The 21,639-nt window shown below is 36.7% G+C and overlaps 1 protein-coding gene across 1 annotated transcript in view; it reads right to left on the bottom strand.

The window, feature by feature from the left end:
* LOC131165890 (rhodanese-like domain-containing protein 7) overlaps positions 1-17,832 on the bottom strand; it is a 76,739-nt gene extending 58,907 nt beyond the window's left edge. Inside the window, exons 1-4 of the mRNA XM_058124041.1 lie at positions 17,752-17,832; positions 3,588-3,627; positions 3,344-3,431; positions 2,989-3,187 (exon numbers count right to left, since the gene is read on the bottom strand). Coding sequence (XP_057980024.1) covers positions 2,989-3,187; positions 3,344-3,431; positions 3,588-3,627; positions 17,752-17,832 — 408 coding nt within the window. The remainder of the gene's footprint in view (positions 1-2,988; positions 3,188-3,343; positions 3,432-3,587; positions 3,628-17,751) is intronic.
* Positions 17,833-21,639: the final 3,807 nt, after the last annotated feature.

Genomic DNA, 21,639 nt, shown 5'->3' with positions numbered 1-21,639 from the left:
AGGGTGATCGTTTATCACGCAAGGATTGTAAAGCTATTACAGGTGAAAGTCTAACCACACAACATAGAGTCTTAGTGTTAGATATATGTATTAAAAAATGGAAGAAAAAGGATAAAATAAACCAGTGTAGGAAAACTAGATGGTGGAACCTAAAAGGAAAAAATATAATAAAATTTAAAGATAAAACGATCAAAGATGGGGATTGGACCTTAGAGGATGGGATAAATACAAATACTCTTTGGAAAAGATTAGCTAGCTCTATTAAAAAGATAGCAAAAGAGATTTTAGGTGAATCAAGGGGAAGATTCTCGAATAGCAAAGAAAGTTGGTGGTGGGATAAAGAAGTACAAAAAATCATAAAGACAAAAAGAATTTGATATAAAATATGACAAAAATGTAGAAACAGAGATAACTTTGAAAAATATAAGGAGGCAAGAAAAGATACAAAAAGAGCCGTTAGTGAAGCTAAATATAGATCATTTAATAGTTTGTATGATGGATTAGGTACAAAAGAAGGAGAAAGAGATATATTTAAACTTTCTAAAGCTAAAGAAAGGAAGAGTAAGGACTTAGGAAATGTAAAATGTATAAAAAGTGAGGATGATATTGTCTTGATTAAGGACGAAGATACTAAAGAAAGATGGCAAAGTTACTTTAGTAAGTTATTTAACGAAAAACCAAATAGAAGGCTTAAACTTAGAATTGTCAAATGAGGAAAAGACTAAAAATATAAGATTTATTCGCAAAATTAGAGTTAACGAAGTTAAGTTTGCACTAAAAAAGAAGAAAAATGGGAAAGCTATGGGACCTGATAACATCCCAATTGAAGTTTGAAAATGCTTGAGTGATAACAGAATTATATGGTTAACTAATTTATTTAATACAATTGTAATAACGAAGAAAATGCCAGATGAATGGAGGAAAAGCACTTTAATACCTATATACAAAAATAAAGGAGATATTCAAAATTGTAATAACTATCGTGGAATTAAACTTATGAGTCATACGATGAAACTATGGGAAAGGGTAGTTAAACAAAGATTAAGGTTCAAAACGAAGATCTCAGAAAATCAATTTGGTTTTATGCCTGGGAGATCTACCACAGAAGCTATTTATCTTTTAAGAAGATTAATGGAAAAGTTTAGGGAAAAGAAGAGGGACTTGCTTATGATATTTATTGACCTTGAGAAAGCATATGATAGGATACCTAGGAAAGTTCTATGGTGGGTTTCAGAAAAAAAGGGTGTATGTTGTAAGTATAACAATGTCATTAAGGATATGTACGATGGAGTAATGACTAGTGTAAAGACTATAGATGGAGAAACTAGAAAATTTCCAATTACCATAGGTGTACATCAAGGATCTGCTTTGAGTCCTCATTTTTTTGCTTTAGTGAAGGACCAATTGACTAAGAGTATTCAAAAGAAGATTCCATGGTATATGTTGTTTGCAGATGATATTGTATTAATTGATGAAACTAGGGACGGAGTAGAGACTGAGTTAGAATTATGGAGAGAAGGTTTGGAATCTGGAGGCTTTAGGATAACTAGAAATAAAACAGAATACATGAAATGTAATTTTAGTAATGATAGGGGGAATATTGGTGACAAAGTTAAACTTGATGATGAAGAAATAAATAGCACTTGTAGATTTCGATACCTTGGATCTATTATGCAAGTTGAAGGAGAAATTGAAGATGATGTAATGCATAGATTTAAAGCAGGTTGGGTAAAATGGAGAAGTGCTTCAAGTGTTCTATGTGATCGTAGAATACCCTTAAAATTGAAAGGGAAATTTTATATGACAGCTATAAGACCAGCTATGCGATATGGATCGAAATGTTGGGCGACAAAGAAACATAATATCCAAAAAATAAAAGTTGTCGAGATGAGAATGCTTATATGGATGAGTGGTATAACATTAAAAGATAAATTAAGGAATGAACATATTCGTGGTAAGTTAGGTGTAACTCCTATAGAAGATAAAATACGGGAGGGATGACTCAGATGGTATGGCCACTTGCAACATAGGCCTTATAGTACACCACTTGTGAGGAAGAGTGACTTAGTTACTGTAGCGGACAGTAGAAGGGATAGGAGTAAATCTAAAATAACTTGAAGGGAGATAGTACGTAAGGATTTAATATTCTTAAATCTATCAAAAGAAATGGTCTATGATCGCATAAATTGGCGGAAAAGGATTCATATAGCCGACCCCACTTTAGGGTTACTTTATTTAGGGAAAAAACATTCAAATAAATGCCAATATTAAGCTAAGACTTATACTGGAAGTTCTAGAATTTTGCTCTTACCCAAGCACGGTTTTAAAACACACAAAAATAAAGATGCCTGTAAAAAACCTACACAGAATGTAGTTTAAGCTTGAAATGTAATGTAAGTCATCTTCTCCTATAACTAATCAGTGTCAATGTTTATAATGTTTGTCTGACTAAATTAACTAATATTCTAACCAAGAAATAGCATTCCCACATCATACTAATGATCAATTTCACAGAACCATATATCAAACATGAGACCAGTGTGAAACAATCGAGTAACAGTATTAACATCTCCCCTAATGCATGCCAGAAAGATAAAATTCTTCCCAGAATAAGAAATTAAGCAGGCATTGCAATTTGGAGTTTAGACAATCCAACCAAAAAATATAAATTTGTTCTATATTTCGCAGAAAATATCATCTAAATAATGTAGTCTGCATTTTCATTACCTAGGAGCAGACGTTATTTTAGTCATTCCACCTCTCTTTTATCGTATAGGTGCAAGTCTCGTAAATACAAAACAATCTCATACTTTCAAATATTCAGCGTTATTGCCTTTCAAACAAAATATATTCAGCATTATTTTTGGGAGACTATCTGCAGCACACTGCAGGCATTCATACTTCAAACTCGGACAGGACTGAACAAATACAGAAGGGGAAAAGAACCCAAAACAAAACCGAAAGAAAATATGTGAGTGAAAGAATTACCAGATCTTGACAGAGCTCTTTCAAGGGCTTTCGCATATCGGCGTGCTCTGGGAAATCGGCGAACTTGTAGAAAGAGACAACGACGAGGGGTTGCGGGATAGAGTCGTTGGATTGGCATTCGCATAAAGGGGGAGCGAAATTGGTAAAGCAGGAGAAGCATTTGGGAAATGCGATGCTATGCGAGCTGGACTGGGAAACCCTGGGAGTCGAAAACGCCGGAGGGATGACAGTGAAAGGTTTGGGAGTTGCACAGGCAGGGTTCATGGTGCGACGCAGTAATGCAGGGTTAGGGTTTGAGGAGAAGAAGGATATGGAAGAAGAATAAGGAGGATATGGTTGCATCCTCAGTCCGTACCTCAACAAAGGCCGTGAATACTGCATATGCTTCGTACCTCCGCCACCCGCCTCTTGCCCTTGCTCCGTGGCTCCGTCTCCTTTCCTACCTGTCTTTATTTTTACAGTAAAAACAAAAAAAAAAAACAAAGATAATATTAATTCTTTGAAAGAGGCACAGCGAGAATGAAAGAGCTAAAAAAATTGAGAAGGATTGATCTGGGAAATTAGGAGAACTCCTTTTTAGATGAGCTCGATAAGCTTACAAGCTGTAGGCACAATTTTACTGGGGGGAATGCCATGCGGCTGAGTGGCAATCAAGTCAGTTTCAAAGATTTTATTTTAAGTAAAAAAAAAGAAAAGGAAAGGAAAGTAACGAAAATTTTTATATATTTTTTATAAAAAAAATTTATAAAAAAAAATTGTTTTAATATTACTAAAATTTAGAAAAAATTAAATGTAACATAAAATTAATTTTTTATTCATTAATTTAATATATTTTTTATTTTTCTTAACAATCAAACATGATTGATTGATAGTTTTTTCTATTTTTCCTAATATTTTTAGAGTTTCAAATGGAACATATATCTGTCCTACTACTTTTTGAAAATTAAATATATGTAAACAATTTCCTTAGTTTAATTATTATTCTTAAAATATCTTTAATTTATTTTAACTTAAACATTTAGGCATTAGAGTTCATAGGTAATTTAATAAATGTATACTTTATTTAAATTTTCATGATTTTCCATGCCATGAAAATTTATTAAATAGACTCACAATCTCATCCCTTTAAAAGAGAGTAAATTAAATTTAGAGGGCGTACAGAATATTCTAAAAAATCATTCCAAAGTTTTAAGTTTAGATGGAAGAAATAAAAATATAATATCAATTGTATGAAATGAATCCTCTCTTACCTGAAAAATTAATAATTCGTTAGGGTGAGACACTTCTCAGTAAGGATAGAATAAATTATAACAGTGCGTGGCATATGAGTTTTAGTGTACACAAATATATTTATTTGTTAATCAACAACAACTGCTAATACACTTATATACTATAATCACACATACATAACCAGTATTTATAACGAAAGTTCCCGAGGATCGGGGAGACTACACGTCCATCATACATGTAACGCCCCTTCGCTTTGATATCGTTTGTAACTTTGTCCTTTTTTATTTGGGTAAGGTTATAACTGATACTTATCAGGGCACTCACCTTACTCAATAAACCCTTGGGTGAAGAGTTTTACTTCGCTCTAAATATTCATACATTAAAATTCATATATATACCCACACACATTCAATATCAATCACACACATCGATACAGGATACTGCACACGTTTTTCATCCACACAAGATTCTGCACACGCTTCACATCCGCACAAAATACTGCACACATTTCACATCCACATAGGATCAATCACAAGTTCACCCTTCACTGCTTCAATTTTCAATGAACCATTCATAATATATCAATAAAACAAACTCCTCATGTAAGAACTCGAACCGTGACATATGGATTTAATTTAATTAAGAGAAGGGTAAAATGGTAATTGAGCAGGCTTCATCGATGAAGCCAGAGTTCGTCGACGAAGGCTTTAGATTTCTCGGCGGCGAGGTGCAGGAGCTCGTCGACAAGGAGAAGCCGAGACGTTTTGTGAATGCAACGAAATGCATGGGTTCGTCGACGAGGAGAAGTCGAGGGGTTTCGAGAATCTAGAAATCTCAGGCTCGTCGACAAGGTCACCGTCTCATCGACGAGGTGTCTTCGGTGTCTCGTCGACAAAGACGCCATCTCGTTGACGAGGACAGCCAATTCAAAGGGCTACAAATATCAGTTCTCATTACTTCTCAACTAAGATATCTCAAATCCTCTCTCTATCTCTTTAAAAATTTGAAATACTCTCTCTCTCTAAATTTCTGCGCCAATCGTTGTTGGAATCAATGATCCGACGTTACCACGAGGATCAGTGAAGGATTCTTTACAAATTTTATGGATCGGATCTTCGTTCCGGGCACTTTTGGGTTTTGGCTCGAAATCGAGGTAAGGCTCGATTTTCAATTCTGATCCGATAGTTATGTAGAGAATAGGGTTGTGAGTATATTTTGTACTATGGTTTGTAGGTTTTGGGAACTCAGATTATTGTTTAGGGGCCATAGAGTTCGGGATTGACCATTTGGGGAAAGGTAAGGGGATTCAGTTTATGTTAATTATTTTTGAAATCATACTTAGTGGAACTGTGATTCACGGTCCTATGTGCGTTTTGATTACTCATTTGGGGGGATCTAAAGGGTAAAACTATGGGTTTTTCATTATTATAGTTTTGGGAAAAGGGGGCGACGAGCTACATCCCTGGTTTTGTTAGAAAATCGTAAATATATTGTGATATATATTGTGTTATAGGGATGGTTGTGCCTTGACTTATTTAAACTGTATATGTTTGGAAAATCATGATTTTATATTACCAAATGGATGTGATTTGTTTGGTTATATGAGCATGCATGGTTGTGTTTTGTGGAAATGCAATAGGAACTGGGTTCCAAATTGTTCAAGGTACTGAAAGAGTGTCTGGCTCTATATCCGAGGGTATGAGCCTTGCCGTCTAATCACCGAAAGGTGTGGATCCACTAGTTGTATCGGTATGATGTCATGGGAGTTTAGGACTAGCCATTTGTCGGGGACGTCATGTAATGCGGGCCGGCTTCGGGCCAAAGGGTGTGACGACACCGGGTTGCTTGATCATGTGTGTGTGCATGTATGCACTGTACTAGAACTGTATTGTGAAAATACTGGAATTGCATTTAACTATGTATGTATTGCGTCATGATAGCACTCAAATGTCACACATCGATATAACTTGATTCTTCCGTACTAAGAGGTGTCTTACCCCTGCTGTACGAACATATTTTTCAAGTCCTTCAAGTAACTGGAACTAGTGTCCTTTGAGTTGGGAGCGTAGTGGTCATTGGGTGGTCTTTTGTGGTTTTGGCTGACACCCGGGTTGTGTTTTGTCTTATGGACCTAGATTTCCTTTTGTATAAACTCTGGTGTGGTACTGGATGTGTATAGAAAGACCATTTTTCGTTGTGTATATTCTGTTTTATATGGATATGTTTAGGGTGCCTGGGAACCCCACGGGGTCGAACCCTTATTCATTGTCCCGTGTATGGATGTTTTGTATAAAACAGGGACAAGTTAGGTTACTAATTTACCCTTGGGTTCCATTATTGGGTTCGGGGCATGATAGCTTGGTATCAGAGCTAACTAGGTTGGTAAGTCTTGTAGACTTAGTTAGGTATAGTTGTATGTGCATACCAGAATATAAGATGTTGGAAAATGGGTAGAGTAGGGCGAGGGTTGTTTTGTTGCTAGACAAGGACTCATCAGCGGTGTTCCGTGTTTTTCTTGAAACGATGATTTCAGTAAAATCATGGCAAACCATTGATGATATTCGTGTCGATGTGATAGGACAGACCTGGACCCGTGAGGTGGTAGTTAATAATTAGTCGTAAAAAATTGTGTTAGTTGTACGTGTTATATGAGTACTAATAGATTCCTATCGTTTGTCAGAATGGAGCCCATGGATAATAACTTGGAGAGTGGCTCCGAGGACACGGCGAGTGATGAGTCTCTATGATGACCTAAAAATATATATACAATTAAAGCATAATAATAATAATAAAATAATAAAAATGGTCATTAAGTTAATATTAATACAGAAGTATTTTTCTGTATGATCCTTGATTCCATGTTTGATGCCTAAGGAAGACCTTGTCTTAGCGAGTGCTCAGAGACCATTGCGGCTCAGTCGCTCCCTGGAGGTCGGTCTTGTCAAAATTGAATTTTATAAGATAAACAGGATAAACATTGTTTGTACATGTAAATAAGTACATATACATAAAATAGTGTTTTGACAGACATAATTTGTAGATATACATGGTAAAATAATAATAATAATAATAATATAGGTATCCTATGTGGGCCCACATGAGTCCCGAAGTCGTGTGGGGTCCACATGAATCCCGAAACTATGTAGGGCTCATAAAATTGTGTGAGGACTAATGGAGTTACGTAAGACCCACTTGGGTCTCGGAGTTGTGTGGGGCCTACATGACTTTTCGAAATTCAAACTTAATTCTTTTAAAAAAAAAATACTAAAACATAACTTAATAATAATAATAATAATTTTAAAAATTTTTAAAAAATTAATTAATTAATTAGTTAAAAATTAATTAAATGGGAGTGGTGACAAGCATTCCCACATGACCTCCATTCCAATCTCATACCTAACCCATGTCAAACCCATCTCATGCCCATTTCTTAATTTTAAAAAAAATTATAATTTCATCATTCTCCTCACACTTTTACAAATTCAATTTTCTTCCCCAAAATTTTCCAATAAATAGAAAACTCTCAACTTTCATTTTTCACAAAAAAATTTTAAAGGAAGAGAAGGATTAGTGGTGGAAGGAGAATTTTTGCTATAATTAAAATTTTCATTCATCTACTCTTTCCGATCTCATTTTTTAGAGATATTCGTTGTGTTCGTAGCATAAGGTAAAGGAAGAGGTAAGTAAATTTTATTATGTTAGATTTTTACTTAAAATTCATACCCGAGTTTATTTGTAAGTAAATTTCGATTATGTTAGTCATTTTCATAAAATTCTCTTGAATTTATTTTTACGCATATTTAATTATACTAATTTTATCTTTAATATACTTGTATTTATTTTTGAGTTAAAAAATATTCTAAACCCCTCGAGTATTTTACATCATTAATTTTTATTCAAGAAAATATTTTTAACACGAAAATTTTGTATGACATGTGTTTATTTATACATTACATATTTCACGAAAATATGAGTAAAGATTGCATGAGTTGATTTTTTTTTTTTTATGTTGCCTATTTCACGAAAATATGATTAAAAATGAAATTTTCATGATATTATTTTAATTGTAGAAATTATATAATAAAAATGTTTTTAAAACCCCTTATGATTCAGATGATACAGAAAACTACAAATGTTTGGTACCGCAACTTAAAGTTTAAATGGATCAGAGTGCACCCACACTGTTTACAAAGTGGTTTTATATGGTAGTGGACTTCTCCTGAGTGCACACCTGGGTCGGACCAGGGTTTAATAGGAAAAGTCTCACTTTATGATGATGTACGTTGATTTAGTTTGATTGGCCAGCCAGTTAAGTCTAGTTTTCGGACCACACAACCCAGTCATGGGAGTAAACATGACTTACGATTAACAGACCTAAGGGTGATTTTTACAGTATATGTATATACATATTTAATTACGTGTATAGAATTATTGATGATTTAAAGGTAAAGTATAAGTTTATATGAACATGGTCATTATTGTGCCTAAATGATGATCTAAATGAAACGTATAAGGAAAAGTATATATATGTATATAATTAAAAATTATAATCACAATTTTTAAAGTTAAAAGTTTAATTTAACAGTTATAATATATGATTATAAAATTTTACTATTGTAGTTGATGGCAAAAGTTTTTATGCAGAAAATTTTAAATTTACGTTTATTTTAAAAGCTTTTTTGAAGTTATAGTATTAAATATTATTTTACGAAATTATGAAAGCTAATTTTGGCTACACAATAATAATAATCTTATTTACTTACTGAGCGTCGTCTCACCCCAATCATTATTTTACATTTCAGATCATTTTGAAGAGAGTACCAGAAATCTGGCGTAGCAAGTGCATGGGCGAGAATAGAAAGAACAGAGTAGAATAAAAAAATTAGCATAATTCAATTTAAAATTTGTTTGTGTATTTTAGAATTTTAGAAATTTGCATTTTAATAGTTGAGACATATATTTATAATAAAGCTAATTAGTGCTCTGGTAATAAAAATAATTTAGATTTATTTGCGTCCGCTGAAAATTTTATATGTAAGAACCCACTCGGGTTCGGGTCCTTATAGTCTCCTTCTATGCCTGGAGGTTTGACGAGGCATGTGCTACGGGAGATCGGGTGGAGTGTTAGGAGACGCGAACGCTCTCCTACTGCGGCGAGGTGCACCATTGAGAGGTTCACACGCATGCATCCTCCGACGTTCTCTGGGGGACTTGATCCGATGATAATTGAGGACTGAATTGACAAGATTGAGAGGATTCTGGAGGTCTTACACTGCACAGATAGGCAGCGAGTCCTTTATGCCACCTTCCAGCTGTCTGGGGAGGCAGGGTGATGGTGGACTGCTGTGAGCCTGCTAGAGAAGCAGAGAGTCGGTCTGGTGGAGATGACGTGGAGCCATTTGAAGGAGGTGTTCTTCGACAGATACTTCTTATCTTCCACACGTAACACTAAGGCGGATGAGTTTTCAGCATTGACTCAGGGGAGTATGACGGTGCAGGGGCATGCTGCTTGGTATATAGAGCTATCTTGATTCCCATCGTGCTTGATCTCGAGCGAGTACGAGAAGACTCGAAGGTTTGAGAAGGGCCTGAAGAAGGACATCCACAGATTGGTGGGAATGCTTCAGATCAGTGAGTTTGCGGTTTTGGTGGATAAGGCTACAGTGATCGAGACCGGCATTCAAGAGGATGAGGTGGATTAGGAGCCGAAGAAGAGGCCAGTACCTTCTGGTTCTTAGTCGGGATCCCACCAGGGTTCATGGAAGAAAAGGAACAGGGACTCGATTTATCGCCAAAATATCGAGCATTAGGGTTCTTAGATGAACCAATTGGGTGACCGTTGTACTAGGTGCCACAAATGGCATAGCGGTGAGTGCCAGTCGTTTGGGGGTAATTGCTACAACTGTGGCCAATCAGGTCACATGGCTCGGGATTGTCACGCGCCAAAGAGGGATATGCCTTCTTTGAGTTTGAATCAGGGAAGTAATCAGGTATTTCGGGGAACGTATCAAGTAAACACAGTTCCGGCACGAGTGTACTCGCTTACTCCAGTGGATGCTGAGCATGCGGGGAATATGGTGATAGGTACCATGATGTTGCATTTAAATAAAGTTATGGTTTTATTTGATTCGGGTGCGACCCACTCCTTTATATCTCTTAATTTTGTAAAACTGTGTGGGGTGGAGACCCAAGTCATGGATGAAGTATTGTCTGTAGCCACACCATCTGGGAGTGTATCATTCTGTAGGAGGATGTTAGAGGACTGCCCAGTGGTAATTCAAGGAAGACTGCTACCGGCGAATCTTATGGTATATGACATGTCAGGGTTTGATGTCATATTGGGAATGGATTGGTTGTTTTCCAGTTATGCTGTGATCGACTGTTGTAGGAAGGTGGTTGTGTTCAGACCTCCTAGGAAGCATAAGTATGAATTTGTGGGATCGTGAGTGCGTTCGACGCCACAGGTTCTATCAGCATTACAGCCAAGGAGGTTACTCTTGGATGGATGTCAGGGGTACCTAGCTTGCGTGAGGGAATAGCCGTGGGATGAGTTGAGGCTCGAGGATACTCGGGTGGTTAATGAGTTCCTAGATGTGTTTCCAGAAGACCTACCCGGTTTAGCTTCGGATCTTGAGGTGGAGTTTGTGATAGAGTTGCTACCTGGCAAGGCATCGATTTCTAAACTCCATACCAGATGGCTCAAGTAGAACTTCAGGAGTTGAAGGAGCAGTTACAGGAATTACTGGACGAGGGTTTCATTCGACCTAGTGTTTCACCTTAGGGAGATCCAGTCTTGTTTGTGAAGAAGAAAGATGGGTCAATGCGCCTGTGCATTGATTACCGTGAGATTAATAAGGTAACTGTGAAGAATCGTTACCCGTTGCCTCGTATCGATGATCTCTTTGACTAGCTACAGGGGACGCAAGTATTTTCAAAGATTGACCTACGGTCAGGGTATCATCAGGTGAGGGTGCGATATGAGGAAGTTGCGAAGACTGCTTTCCGAACTAGATATGACCACTATGAGTTTTTGGTCATGCCTTTTGGGTTGACGAATGCTCCGACGGTGTTAGTAGATCTTATGAACAGGGTTTTCCATAAGTACCTGGACTGGTTTGCAGTGGTGTTTATTGATGATATTCTAGTATACTCGAGGAGTTTGAAAGAGCATGAAAACCATCTGAGGTTAGTATTACAAATTCTACGGGAGAAGAAGTTGTATGCTAACTAAAGAAGTGTGAATTCTAGTTGAATTAGGTTGCATTCTTAGGCCATGTGTGTCTAAAGATAGAATCTCAATGGATCCTGGCAAGATCGAAGCTGTGGTCGATTGGGTTATTATCGTCGGTTCGTGGAAGGGTTCTCTAAATTGTCAGGGCCTCTGACTCGATTGACCAGGAAGAGGGTGAAGTTTGAATGGACCAGTGATTGCGAGCAGTGCTTTCAAGAGTTGAAGCGCCAGCTGTTTACTGCTCCAATTTTGACCATTCCTTCGGGGGATGACAGTTTTATGATTTATAGCGACACATCTCTAAAGGGTTTGGGATGTGTGCTTATGCAGCAGGGTAAGATAATAGCGTATGCTTCTTGGCAATTGAAGGAATACGAGAAGAATTACCCTACGCATGATCTGGAGTTGGCTGCTATTTATATGCACTGAAGATCTGGCGACACTACTTGTATGGTGTGTAGTGCGAGATTTTCACTGATCATAAAAGCCTCAAGTACTTTTTCATGCAGAAGGAGTTGAACATGAGGTAGAGAAGATGGCTTAAGTTGATTAAGGACTACGATTGCACCATCAATTATCACTCGGGGAAAGCTAATGTGGTAGCCGATGCGTTGAGTCGAAAGTTGGAACATGCTACAGTATCTGCAGTTGTAGCTCAGCATCACATCAGATGGGATCTAGAGAGTTTGGCTATAGAGTTGGTGTCTGGTGATCATCAGACTTTCATTGCTAGTTTGGTGATCTAGCCGACTTTGTTCGAGCGTATTAAAGTTGCGTAGGCTAGTGATGCAGAGTTAGTTGAGATTGTGGAGAAGGTACAGTAGGGGTTGGCTGCGGAATTTAACATCTCCTAGGGAGGTGTGTTGAGTTTTGGGACTAGGCTATGTGTTCCAAATTACGATAGGATTAAAAGGATGATTTTGGAGGAAGCACATCGTTCGTTGTATATGGTACATCCGGGTAGTATGAAGATGTATCAGGATTTGCACGAGACCTTCTGGTGGAGTGGTATGAAAAGGCAAATTGCTCAGTTCGTGGAGCAGTGTATAACGTGTCAGCAGGTGAAAGTTGAACATCAGAGGCCGACAGGGCCGTTGCAGCCCTTAGCTATTCTAGAGTGGAAATGAGAGCATATTTCCATGGATTTTTGTGACCAAATTACCGCTAGCACTTCACGGGCAAAATGTTATCTGGGTGATTGTGGACAGGTTGACGAAATATGCTCACTTTTTATCGATGAATGTTAGCTACCCTCTGAGCAGGCTAGCAGACATGTACGTGCATAAAATAGTTAGGATGCACGGGATACCGGTGTCCATTGTGTTAGACTGAGACCCGAGGTTTACTTCCCGGTTCTGGACGAGCTTGTAGGAAGCATTGGGGACAAAGCTTACTTTCAGTACAATGTTCTATCCCTAGACTGATGGATAGTCGGAGAGGACAATACAAAACTTGGAAGATATGTTGCGAGCTTGACAAAGGGGGAGAGAGTATTATAAGTAAAGATAATATGTAAGGATATCAAAATATCAGCAATATCTTACCATTTGGATAAATAAAGAATGAACACATTATGAACATGGATTTCCATTTGGATAAATAAAGAATGAACACATTATGAACATGGATTTTTTATTATGAACACATTATGAACATGGATTTTTGATGAACTACATGGCTATCTACATGGTTCCTTGGTTTGCTTATTAATGCCTATAGTAAGGGGGAGTGCCTATAGTAAGGGGGAGTACTTTATTTCACATAAAACTTTTATCTTTACTCCTTGTTTGTAATCATCAAAAGGGGGGAGATTGTTGGCCTAATAAGGTCTTTCAATTAGTTTTGGTGATAATAAACAAAGTATATTTTAATGTGGAAAGGTTGAGTTTTTGTTTCAGGAAATCAAGGATCAAGTATGGATCAAGTTTAGATCAAGTATGGATCAAGTGTGGGACATCAAGAAAGTTAAACTAACAAGTGATCCAAAGAAAAATTAAAGCATTGGCAAATAAAGCAAGTTCAAGTACATATTCAAAGAACTTCAAAAGCAAAAAAGCATGAGAATGATCTCAAGCATGACATATAAAGTTATTAGGAAATCCATTGTAAGTATTTCAAAGTTGAATATCGATTGAAATATGTTTTTAAGCTTTTCCAAGAAATTATGAGGACTTAAAAACCTATCTAGGATTATTTAAACAAGTATTGAGTAAGAGAGCAAATCATTTTTTATGGAAAATATTTTTTAGCAGCTTTTTATCTGTACAGATGACTGAACTTTCTGTTCAAATGACTGAAGTTGTAACTTCAGATGACTAAACTTCATGTTCAGACGTCTGAAGATTTTCTGGGAAGAAACAGAAACAGGTAGTAGCTGTTTAGTTAACTAAACTTGACTCTTCGGTCATCTAAACCCGACTCTTTGGTCGTTTGAACCCTACTTCGATCATCTGACCTTGTGTCCAGTTCATTTTTTAAAGGATCTCAGGAACTTCAGATGACTGAACTCGACTCTTCAGTCATCTAAACACTGTTCAACAAGCAAATTTTTTTAAAATTTAATATTTTAAATAATAGTTGCTTGGGCTCCAAATTTTCTAACAACTTGGGAAATTCTCTAAGGAAACTTTAGCAACAAAGAAACTTGTTTGAAAGCCTATAAATTCATGGTTTTTGTAAATCAAAATACACCAAGCATTGAAAATCTCTTATAAGCTCTCTTGCTCTCAAAGCCTCATCTTGATCATCTCTTACAAACTGAAAGTGTTGTGATTCTGATATTCTTGTCCATCAATTCTTGAAGTTAGATTGCTGATTTCTCATCTAGAGAAAAGGAATTTGGTGAACTTCTTGATTAAAGCTTCAAAAGTGTATTTCATTCTTGATATCTATCTTTTGAAGTACATAGTTTTTAAATTGTACTAACCTGCTCTTTGTGTAAGCGTTTCTTGTACACAATCTTCTGATTATTTCTCTTGTAGATTTTGAACGATTCCAGGTTGTTGGATCATTGACCAAACAAGGGTATATTGTTTGGAGAAAGCGGGCTTTAGCCTTAGCTAAGGAGTGATTGTAAACAGGTGTTGTTCCACCTGGTAACGGAACTATTATAGTGGAACCCTTCGGTGTTTTGCCAAGGGCGAGGACGTAGGCTGTGTTGAAGCCGAACCTCGTAAAAACCTTGTGTCTTTCTTTCTTCCTTACTTATTATTTTCTGTACAATTTGTTGTTGTGTGTTTTAAAGTGCCAATTGCGGAATCTAAAGTTAGAATCAAAGGAAGGCTCTTGATATTTAGAAAGTACGTTTCGATTGACCGTTTGCGGAAACCCAAAAGGGAGTACGTTGGTTAATCTGCGAAAATATTAATCAAGAGAAGTGCATACAAAGGTTTTGTTCAAATAAGGTTGAGAATATCTATAGGGTAGCTGATAAAGATTCTAAAATTCTTGCTTGATTGGTTGAATTGTTTAATTTGGTTGATTGGCTTGTGAATTTAAAATTCAGTATCTTGAAGTGTGATTGTTAGTTAATTACTTTATTACTTTGGTTTCATAAGCATTAAAAATATTAAAAATGAAAAGAATCCAATTCACCCCCTCTTGGGAAGCTATTCTAAATTTCAGGAGCAATCCTTAAGAATATCACATCACCTACTTCGAATTATAGCTTCCGTCGGTGAGTATTCGCATAACTCTTTTGCTGACTCTGGGCTGCCTTGATCCTTTCCCCGATAAGTTTGACCTTTGCAGAGGCCTGCTGAATAAGTTCTGGTCCCAAAATCTATCGCTCGCCTACTTCATCCCAGTACAATGGAGATCGACACAGATGACCATACAAAGCCTCATATGGTATCATTCCAATGCTGGCCTGGTGACTGTTATTGTATGCATACTCAAACAACGGCAGATATCGGATTCAACTGCAGTAAAAATCTAATACACATGCCCGTAGCATATCCTAAAGAGTCTGAATGGTTTGTTCAGATTGTCCATCTGTTTGAGGGTGAAATGCAGTACTGAAAGTGAGTTTAGGACCCAAAGCTCCTTGCAAACTCTTTCAGAAACGGGAAGTGAACCGCGGATCCCGATCTGAAACGATGGACACGGGCCCTCCATGTATTCTGACTATCTCTTGAATATAGAGTTCTGCCAGCTTATCCATGGAATAACTGGTTCTAATTGGAATGAAATGGACAGTTTTCATCAATCTATCAATAACTATCCATGTGGCATTCTGCCTATGCAACGCTGAAGGCAATCCTGATACAAAGTCCATTAAAATACGCTCCCATTTGCACGTAGGGATGTCCAGTGGTTAAAGTGGTCCCGCTGGCCTCTAGTGTTCTGCCTTCACCTGCTGACATGTCAAGCACTAACCCAAATATTTAGCAATTTCCCTCTTCATGTTACTCCACCATAATGATTCTCGCAAGTCTTTATACATCTTCGTGCTACCTCGGTGAACAGTATAAAGAGGATGGTGAGCTTCCCCTAGAATCATCCTCTTTATCTCTGCGTCGTCTGGCACACACAATCAAGTGTGAAATTTGGGAACTCCATCCTCAGCCATATTAAAGTTTGTGTGTTGCTCATCCTGTATCTTCTCTACAATCTCCATCAACTCTGCATCTTTCAACTGAGTTGTTCTGATTCTCTCTCGTAAAGTTGGTTGAACCACCAAACTAAAAATAAGCGCCTGATGAATCCCTTCTACCAATTCTACACCCAACCTCTCCAAGTCCATCACGATCTGGTGTGAAGCCATAACTACTAAGGCTGACGTACCCCTAGATTTCCAGCTCAATGCATCGGCTACCACGTTCGCCTTTCCTGGATGATAGCTAATGGTGTAGTCGTAATCCTTTATCAACTCGATCCATTTGCGCTGCCTTATATTCAACTCCTTCTGGGTGAAGAAATATTTGAGACTCTTATGGTCAGTAAAGATCTCGCACCTTACACCATAAAGGTAGTGTCACCAGATCTTCAACGCAAACACAACAGCTACCAGCTCCAAGTCGTGTGTAGGATAGTTCTTTTTGTACTCTTTCAACTGACGGAGACGGATACGCAATGACTTTCCCCTACTGCATTAGAACACAACCAAGTCCCTTATGTGATGCGTCATTGTAAATTACAAATCCACCCTCACCTAATGGAAGGGCTAACACTGGGGCAGTGACTATACGCTGCTTCAATTCCTAGAAGCTCTGCTCACATTCGTTGGTCCAGTCAAACTTCACATTCTTCCTCGTGAGTCGTGTCAAAGATCCTGATAATCTGGAGAACCCCTCGACAAATCGGCGGTAGTATCCGGCAAGACCTAGAAAACTTCTGACTTCCTACACGTTCTTCGGCCTTGCCCAATCAACTACAGCCTCTACTTTGCTCGGATCCATTGAAATCCATTCCTTAGATACCACATGACCCAGAAATGCAACCTGCTCTAACCAGAATTCACTTTTCTTAAGTTTAGAAAATAACTTCTTTTCTCTAAGTACCTGAAGTACTAGTCTCAGATGAGCTTCATGCTCCTTAAATAAACCAAAATATCATCTATGAACACTAACAAACTGGTCTAAGTACTCATGGAATACCATGTTCACCATATCCATAAATACCGCTGGAGCATTCGTTAACCCGAATGACATAACCAAGAACTCGCTCTAGCTAGATTGGAGAGAATCTCCCCACGAGTCTTCTGGCAATTTCCGTTTGTCAATGGAGCTTATAGTTTAAGAGAAATTGAGGTAAGTTTGAGAATTGACCTTACCCTAGGAGACATGCCTACGCCGCTCCCACGACAGATCCGCTCCAGTAGAAGTGTTAGTGGTGGCGAGTAGAACCCAACGGTATTTTCGGATTTCTGATCGGCCGAATATCGGAGACGAAAGGGAGGAGAGTGGGAGAGAGGAGTGGAGGAGAAGAGGACGCCTCCTCTGCACTTTTCTTAAACCTAAAGGATCTTAGGATCCTGAAGGTTATTTTATATATATATATCATTATAATATTATATTATTAGTATATTATATTATTTAATTAATAATAATTATTTAATTAATTAATTTTTTAAATTTTAATTTTATTTATTTATTTATTTATATTAATTAATTAATTTATTTTATATATATTTTTTAGGATCACTACACACTATCAAAGTTTCCTCAATGTCCTGGACCCAATTTTTAGTCACAATTGGGTCAGCTCCTCCAACAAACGATGGGGGCTTCATTCGTGCAGCTATACTCCCCTGAGCTCTTGGCCATCTCAGCCATCACCTACTGGGTGACGCTGCGCAATACCACATCAATATCTCTACCACCCATATTGGAAGGTCCTACTCCATCACCCCCAGCATCCGTACCACTGCTCCTTAGGCCCATTCTAAAAAAGACAAAGAACATAATTAAAGGACCCTATCTCTTAAGCAGATCTAAATTTATTTCATCTAATTGAATTCTTTTATTCACGATTGACTATCCTCCCTGATCTTAATTCAAAATCCAATCCTATAACTTAGACACACGACTCGACAATAGTTTACTATGACTTTCCTAAAATCGTCACCCCATAAAAACACAGAAATCATCACGGAAATCTTGTACCCAAATCACAGAACAAAACCTCAAATCCTTTCTTATACTCTGGTATTGCTTCCGCTACACTCTAAAGTCTATAGAACCTAACAACTTAGGCTTTGATACCAAACTGTAACGACCTAATTTTTCATGCCATTCTTTTTTTCCTTATATATATATATAACTGTAAACTTTCACTGCTCTGAAACCTTATAATAAAAACCAAACCATCATCATGGACCGAATAGGGACCATGGAATCTGGAACTCAATAAACTACCTATGCAGCGGAAAGCAGAATACATACAACCACGTCAATATATACAACACCAGAGTGTCAGAAATTTTCCCAAAATATGCATACATAACCATTCCCAAAATACCCTCATTTGGACCTATGGACTACTCAAAACAATTTCCCAAAAATACTCACCCTACAGCAGAGCAGTATTGTAGTCCCTTCTATCTGCTCGCCTGATCTGCTCGCCTAACTGGATTACCTAAAAAATGTTAAATCACTAGGATGAGACAATGCTTAGTAAGGTGAAATATACTATTGCTAGTGTGTGGCAGATGAGTTTACATAATTGTAAAATCTGATTTAGAAATACTGCAAATAATTAAGTTTGAGAAAACACGTATAAATAATGTACAGTATAACTCATACCTATATTACTTAACATAAACTGTTTTTCTAAATTTTCTATTCATAATATTTCTATTATTCATAGGTATGTCTACGGTTTCTGTAAATCTGGATATACATATATATATATATATATATATATATATATAATAACTAAGAAAGTTCTCTGGATGGATAACTGAAAGTCATGATTTAACCCCTCATGACAGGATTGTGCGGCCCGCAGGTGGGACCTATTACTGATGAGTCAACTGAGTTTCGAAAGTCAAATCAACCTCCTAAACCCTAACTGATGGGAAGCTTGTCAACAACATATGCACGATCGACTGCTGAAAATCCACATACTATCCGAGTTATGTGGTTGCACTCTGAACTGAAAATAGCTACGGTACCATGCTCTATTGACTGAATCTGCTCCATCAGGTTCTGATACTATATATGTAACTGATACTTTTATATTACTGTTTTACCATGATTTTGAAATAACCATAACACTGTAAAACTAATTTGGATAATCTGAAAATTTGAATAACTGACTGAATATTTAATATCTATATATCTAAATATTTGTCTGAATATCTGAGTATCTAAGTGTTATGGTTCTGAAATCATGGTATTCTAAAAATGCTGAAAATATATGTTTCTATATGTATACTGTAAATTATGGTATCTTAGAAATATTATAAATCATGTTTCTGAATATTCTGTAATATTTCTATTTATATGTATACTGAAAATTCATCATTCTATAGAACATGTATTTTCCGTAATATTTTCTGCTAATATGCTATAAAACATAGTATTTGTAAACTGTATAAATTCTGTACTAATATGTTACGAGCTCATGCCACACAATTAAATAATTAAATTCACATGCTCTAAAGTCGGTATTTTCTGTTATACTAATATTTTATGATCTAAATAATAATCTGGTAAAACATATAATTTTTACTAATAACTATACTAAAATTTCTTAGCATAGCCTATTTCCCTTACCTAACTATCTGAGCACTAGATGCTATTTACAACTTCACACGTGCGACATTCATAATTTCACCCTTCTGAGATAATACACGTACACTTTCCTAATCAAACAATCGAATTCACCTAAATAATTATCACATACATATTCTCCCCAAATCCATATGTACATAATTTCTAAACTATAAATCATGTATCATTTTACCTGAGTTCCTGAAATATCACCCACTGGGGTCCTTAACCCATGCCTGCAGGGTCCCAAAATACCCTATTCCTGAAAATGTAATACCCTGATTTTATTTCACAAAACTCCAGTATATTCTCATATAATACAAAATTTAGGCTCAAATGAATTTGATAATACTAGCCATACCCAAATAATCTACTTACCCTGGTTTTGGGATGGTTTCCAAACCTCTCAAATCAACATTTTGCTTTAGTTATGTTGTAGAGAATCTCCTCAGGATCACTGTAGTAACTTCTGATCGTTGAATCGGGAAGAGATGGAGCCGGAAACCTAGAGAGAAGGTAGAGAATGCGTTTCCTAGATAGAGAGAGAAAATTGAGCCTGGAATTCCTGCAGAAAAAATAATTTTCGATCTTATATAGAAAGGTTGTCCACGTGGACTCGTCGAAGAGATACGTCGCCTCGTCGACGAGTCAATGAAGGGAGCTCATCGATGAACACCTTCTCCTCGTCGACGAGTTTCAGGTTCTGGAATAGTCCTCTCGGTAATTTCTCATCGACGAGACACTCGTTCCCACCGACGAGCCTAAAATATCTACTTGTCGACGAGACCCTATTGAAATCCCTTTTAAAAATTCATTTTTATCGCATTTATTTATTATTTAATTACTATAATTTTTCAGGTCTTTACACTACTCACATTGGTATTCCCCCAAATTATAACCAAAAACCATTGTTTTCAAATGCCTAAACCGTTCAGAAAATCATACATATATACATAGGTTTATATACTCAAAATTAATCGGTTGAAATTTAATAAAAGTTGGTATAATTTATTCCCTTTACTTGTTCCTCGAAATTTTGCGTAAACGAGTGGAAAAATGGAAATGCTAGCTTTATGAACTCGCCATTGAAACTGATTCGGCAACCCGAGAGAGGAGAGAAAGATGCTTGGAAAGTGAGAGCGGCTTCGGGTGAGTGTATAAGTGAGAGAGAGAGAGAGAGAGAGAGAGAGAGAGAGAGAGAGAGAGAGAAACGAGTGAATTTAAAAAAAAAATGACCTAACATATATTTATAGGTAAGCTGTCCCCCTGTGAAACCATCTACAATTTCTTGTAGTCGTCGATGGTTTGCCCTATTTTCCCTTTTTTAAAAATCCTTGGTAGATTAAACCATCGACGGTTTTCTGAGAAGACCTGAAACCGTCGACGGTTTGCTGCTAAACCAAACCATCTCCATCATTTTTCTTATTTTCCCCTTCCTTTATTTATTTTCCTAATCTTTTATTTTCTGAGTTCGGGTTGTTACAAAGAAAGCCATGTCAAATTGTGATGCCTTATTTAGGTTGTTTCATGTGTTACCATGCTCATGTACCTAATATCATTTAATAAGACACAAAAGTATATTTTTATTAATGGCAATAATGAAAAGACTACAAGTTGTTTAATCTCGTTATCGAAAGGGTCATAGTTAATCAAGATGTCATTTTTTATGAGTGAGATTCTTAGGATTAGTTTGAAAATGAGTTATAATCAATCTCAAAGCCTTTCAATTTTTTTTTTTTATGGAAATTCTAACATTGAAGAGCATCTCACTAACAGTTCACCAAGTGGACATCTAGTCTTCTGCTGTGTCACTTAGCACTCAATTTTAGGATTATGCTATTGATCATATAAATGACTTATGTAATAAAAAATGTTATGAATTTTACTTTATTTGCATATTTTGATTTCATTATCTTATGAAGCAGTTATTAGTAACTTAGTTCAAAAAATAATAATTGGAATCTCACTATTCTT

Source organism: Malania oleifera, chromosome 10 (genome assembly GCF_029873635.1).
Source record: "Malania oleifera isolate guangnan ecotype guangnan chromosome 10, ASM2987363v1, whole genome shotgun sequence".
NCBI classification, from domain to species: domain Eukaryota; kingdom Viridiplantae; phylum Streptophyta; class Magnoliopsida; order Santalales; family Ximeniaceae; genus Malania; species Malania oleifera.
The sequence above is the reverse complement of the archived record's forward strand: the minus strand, read 5'-3'. Positions and strand labels throughout refer to the sequence as shown.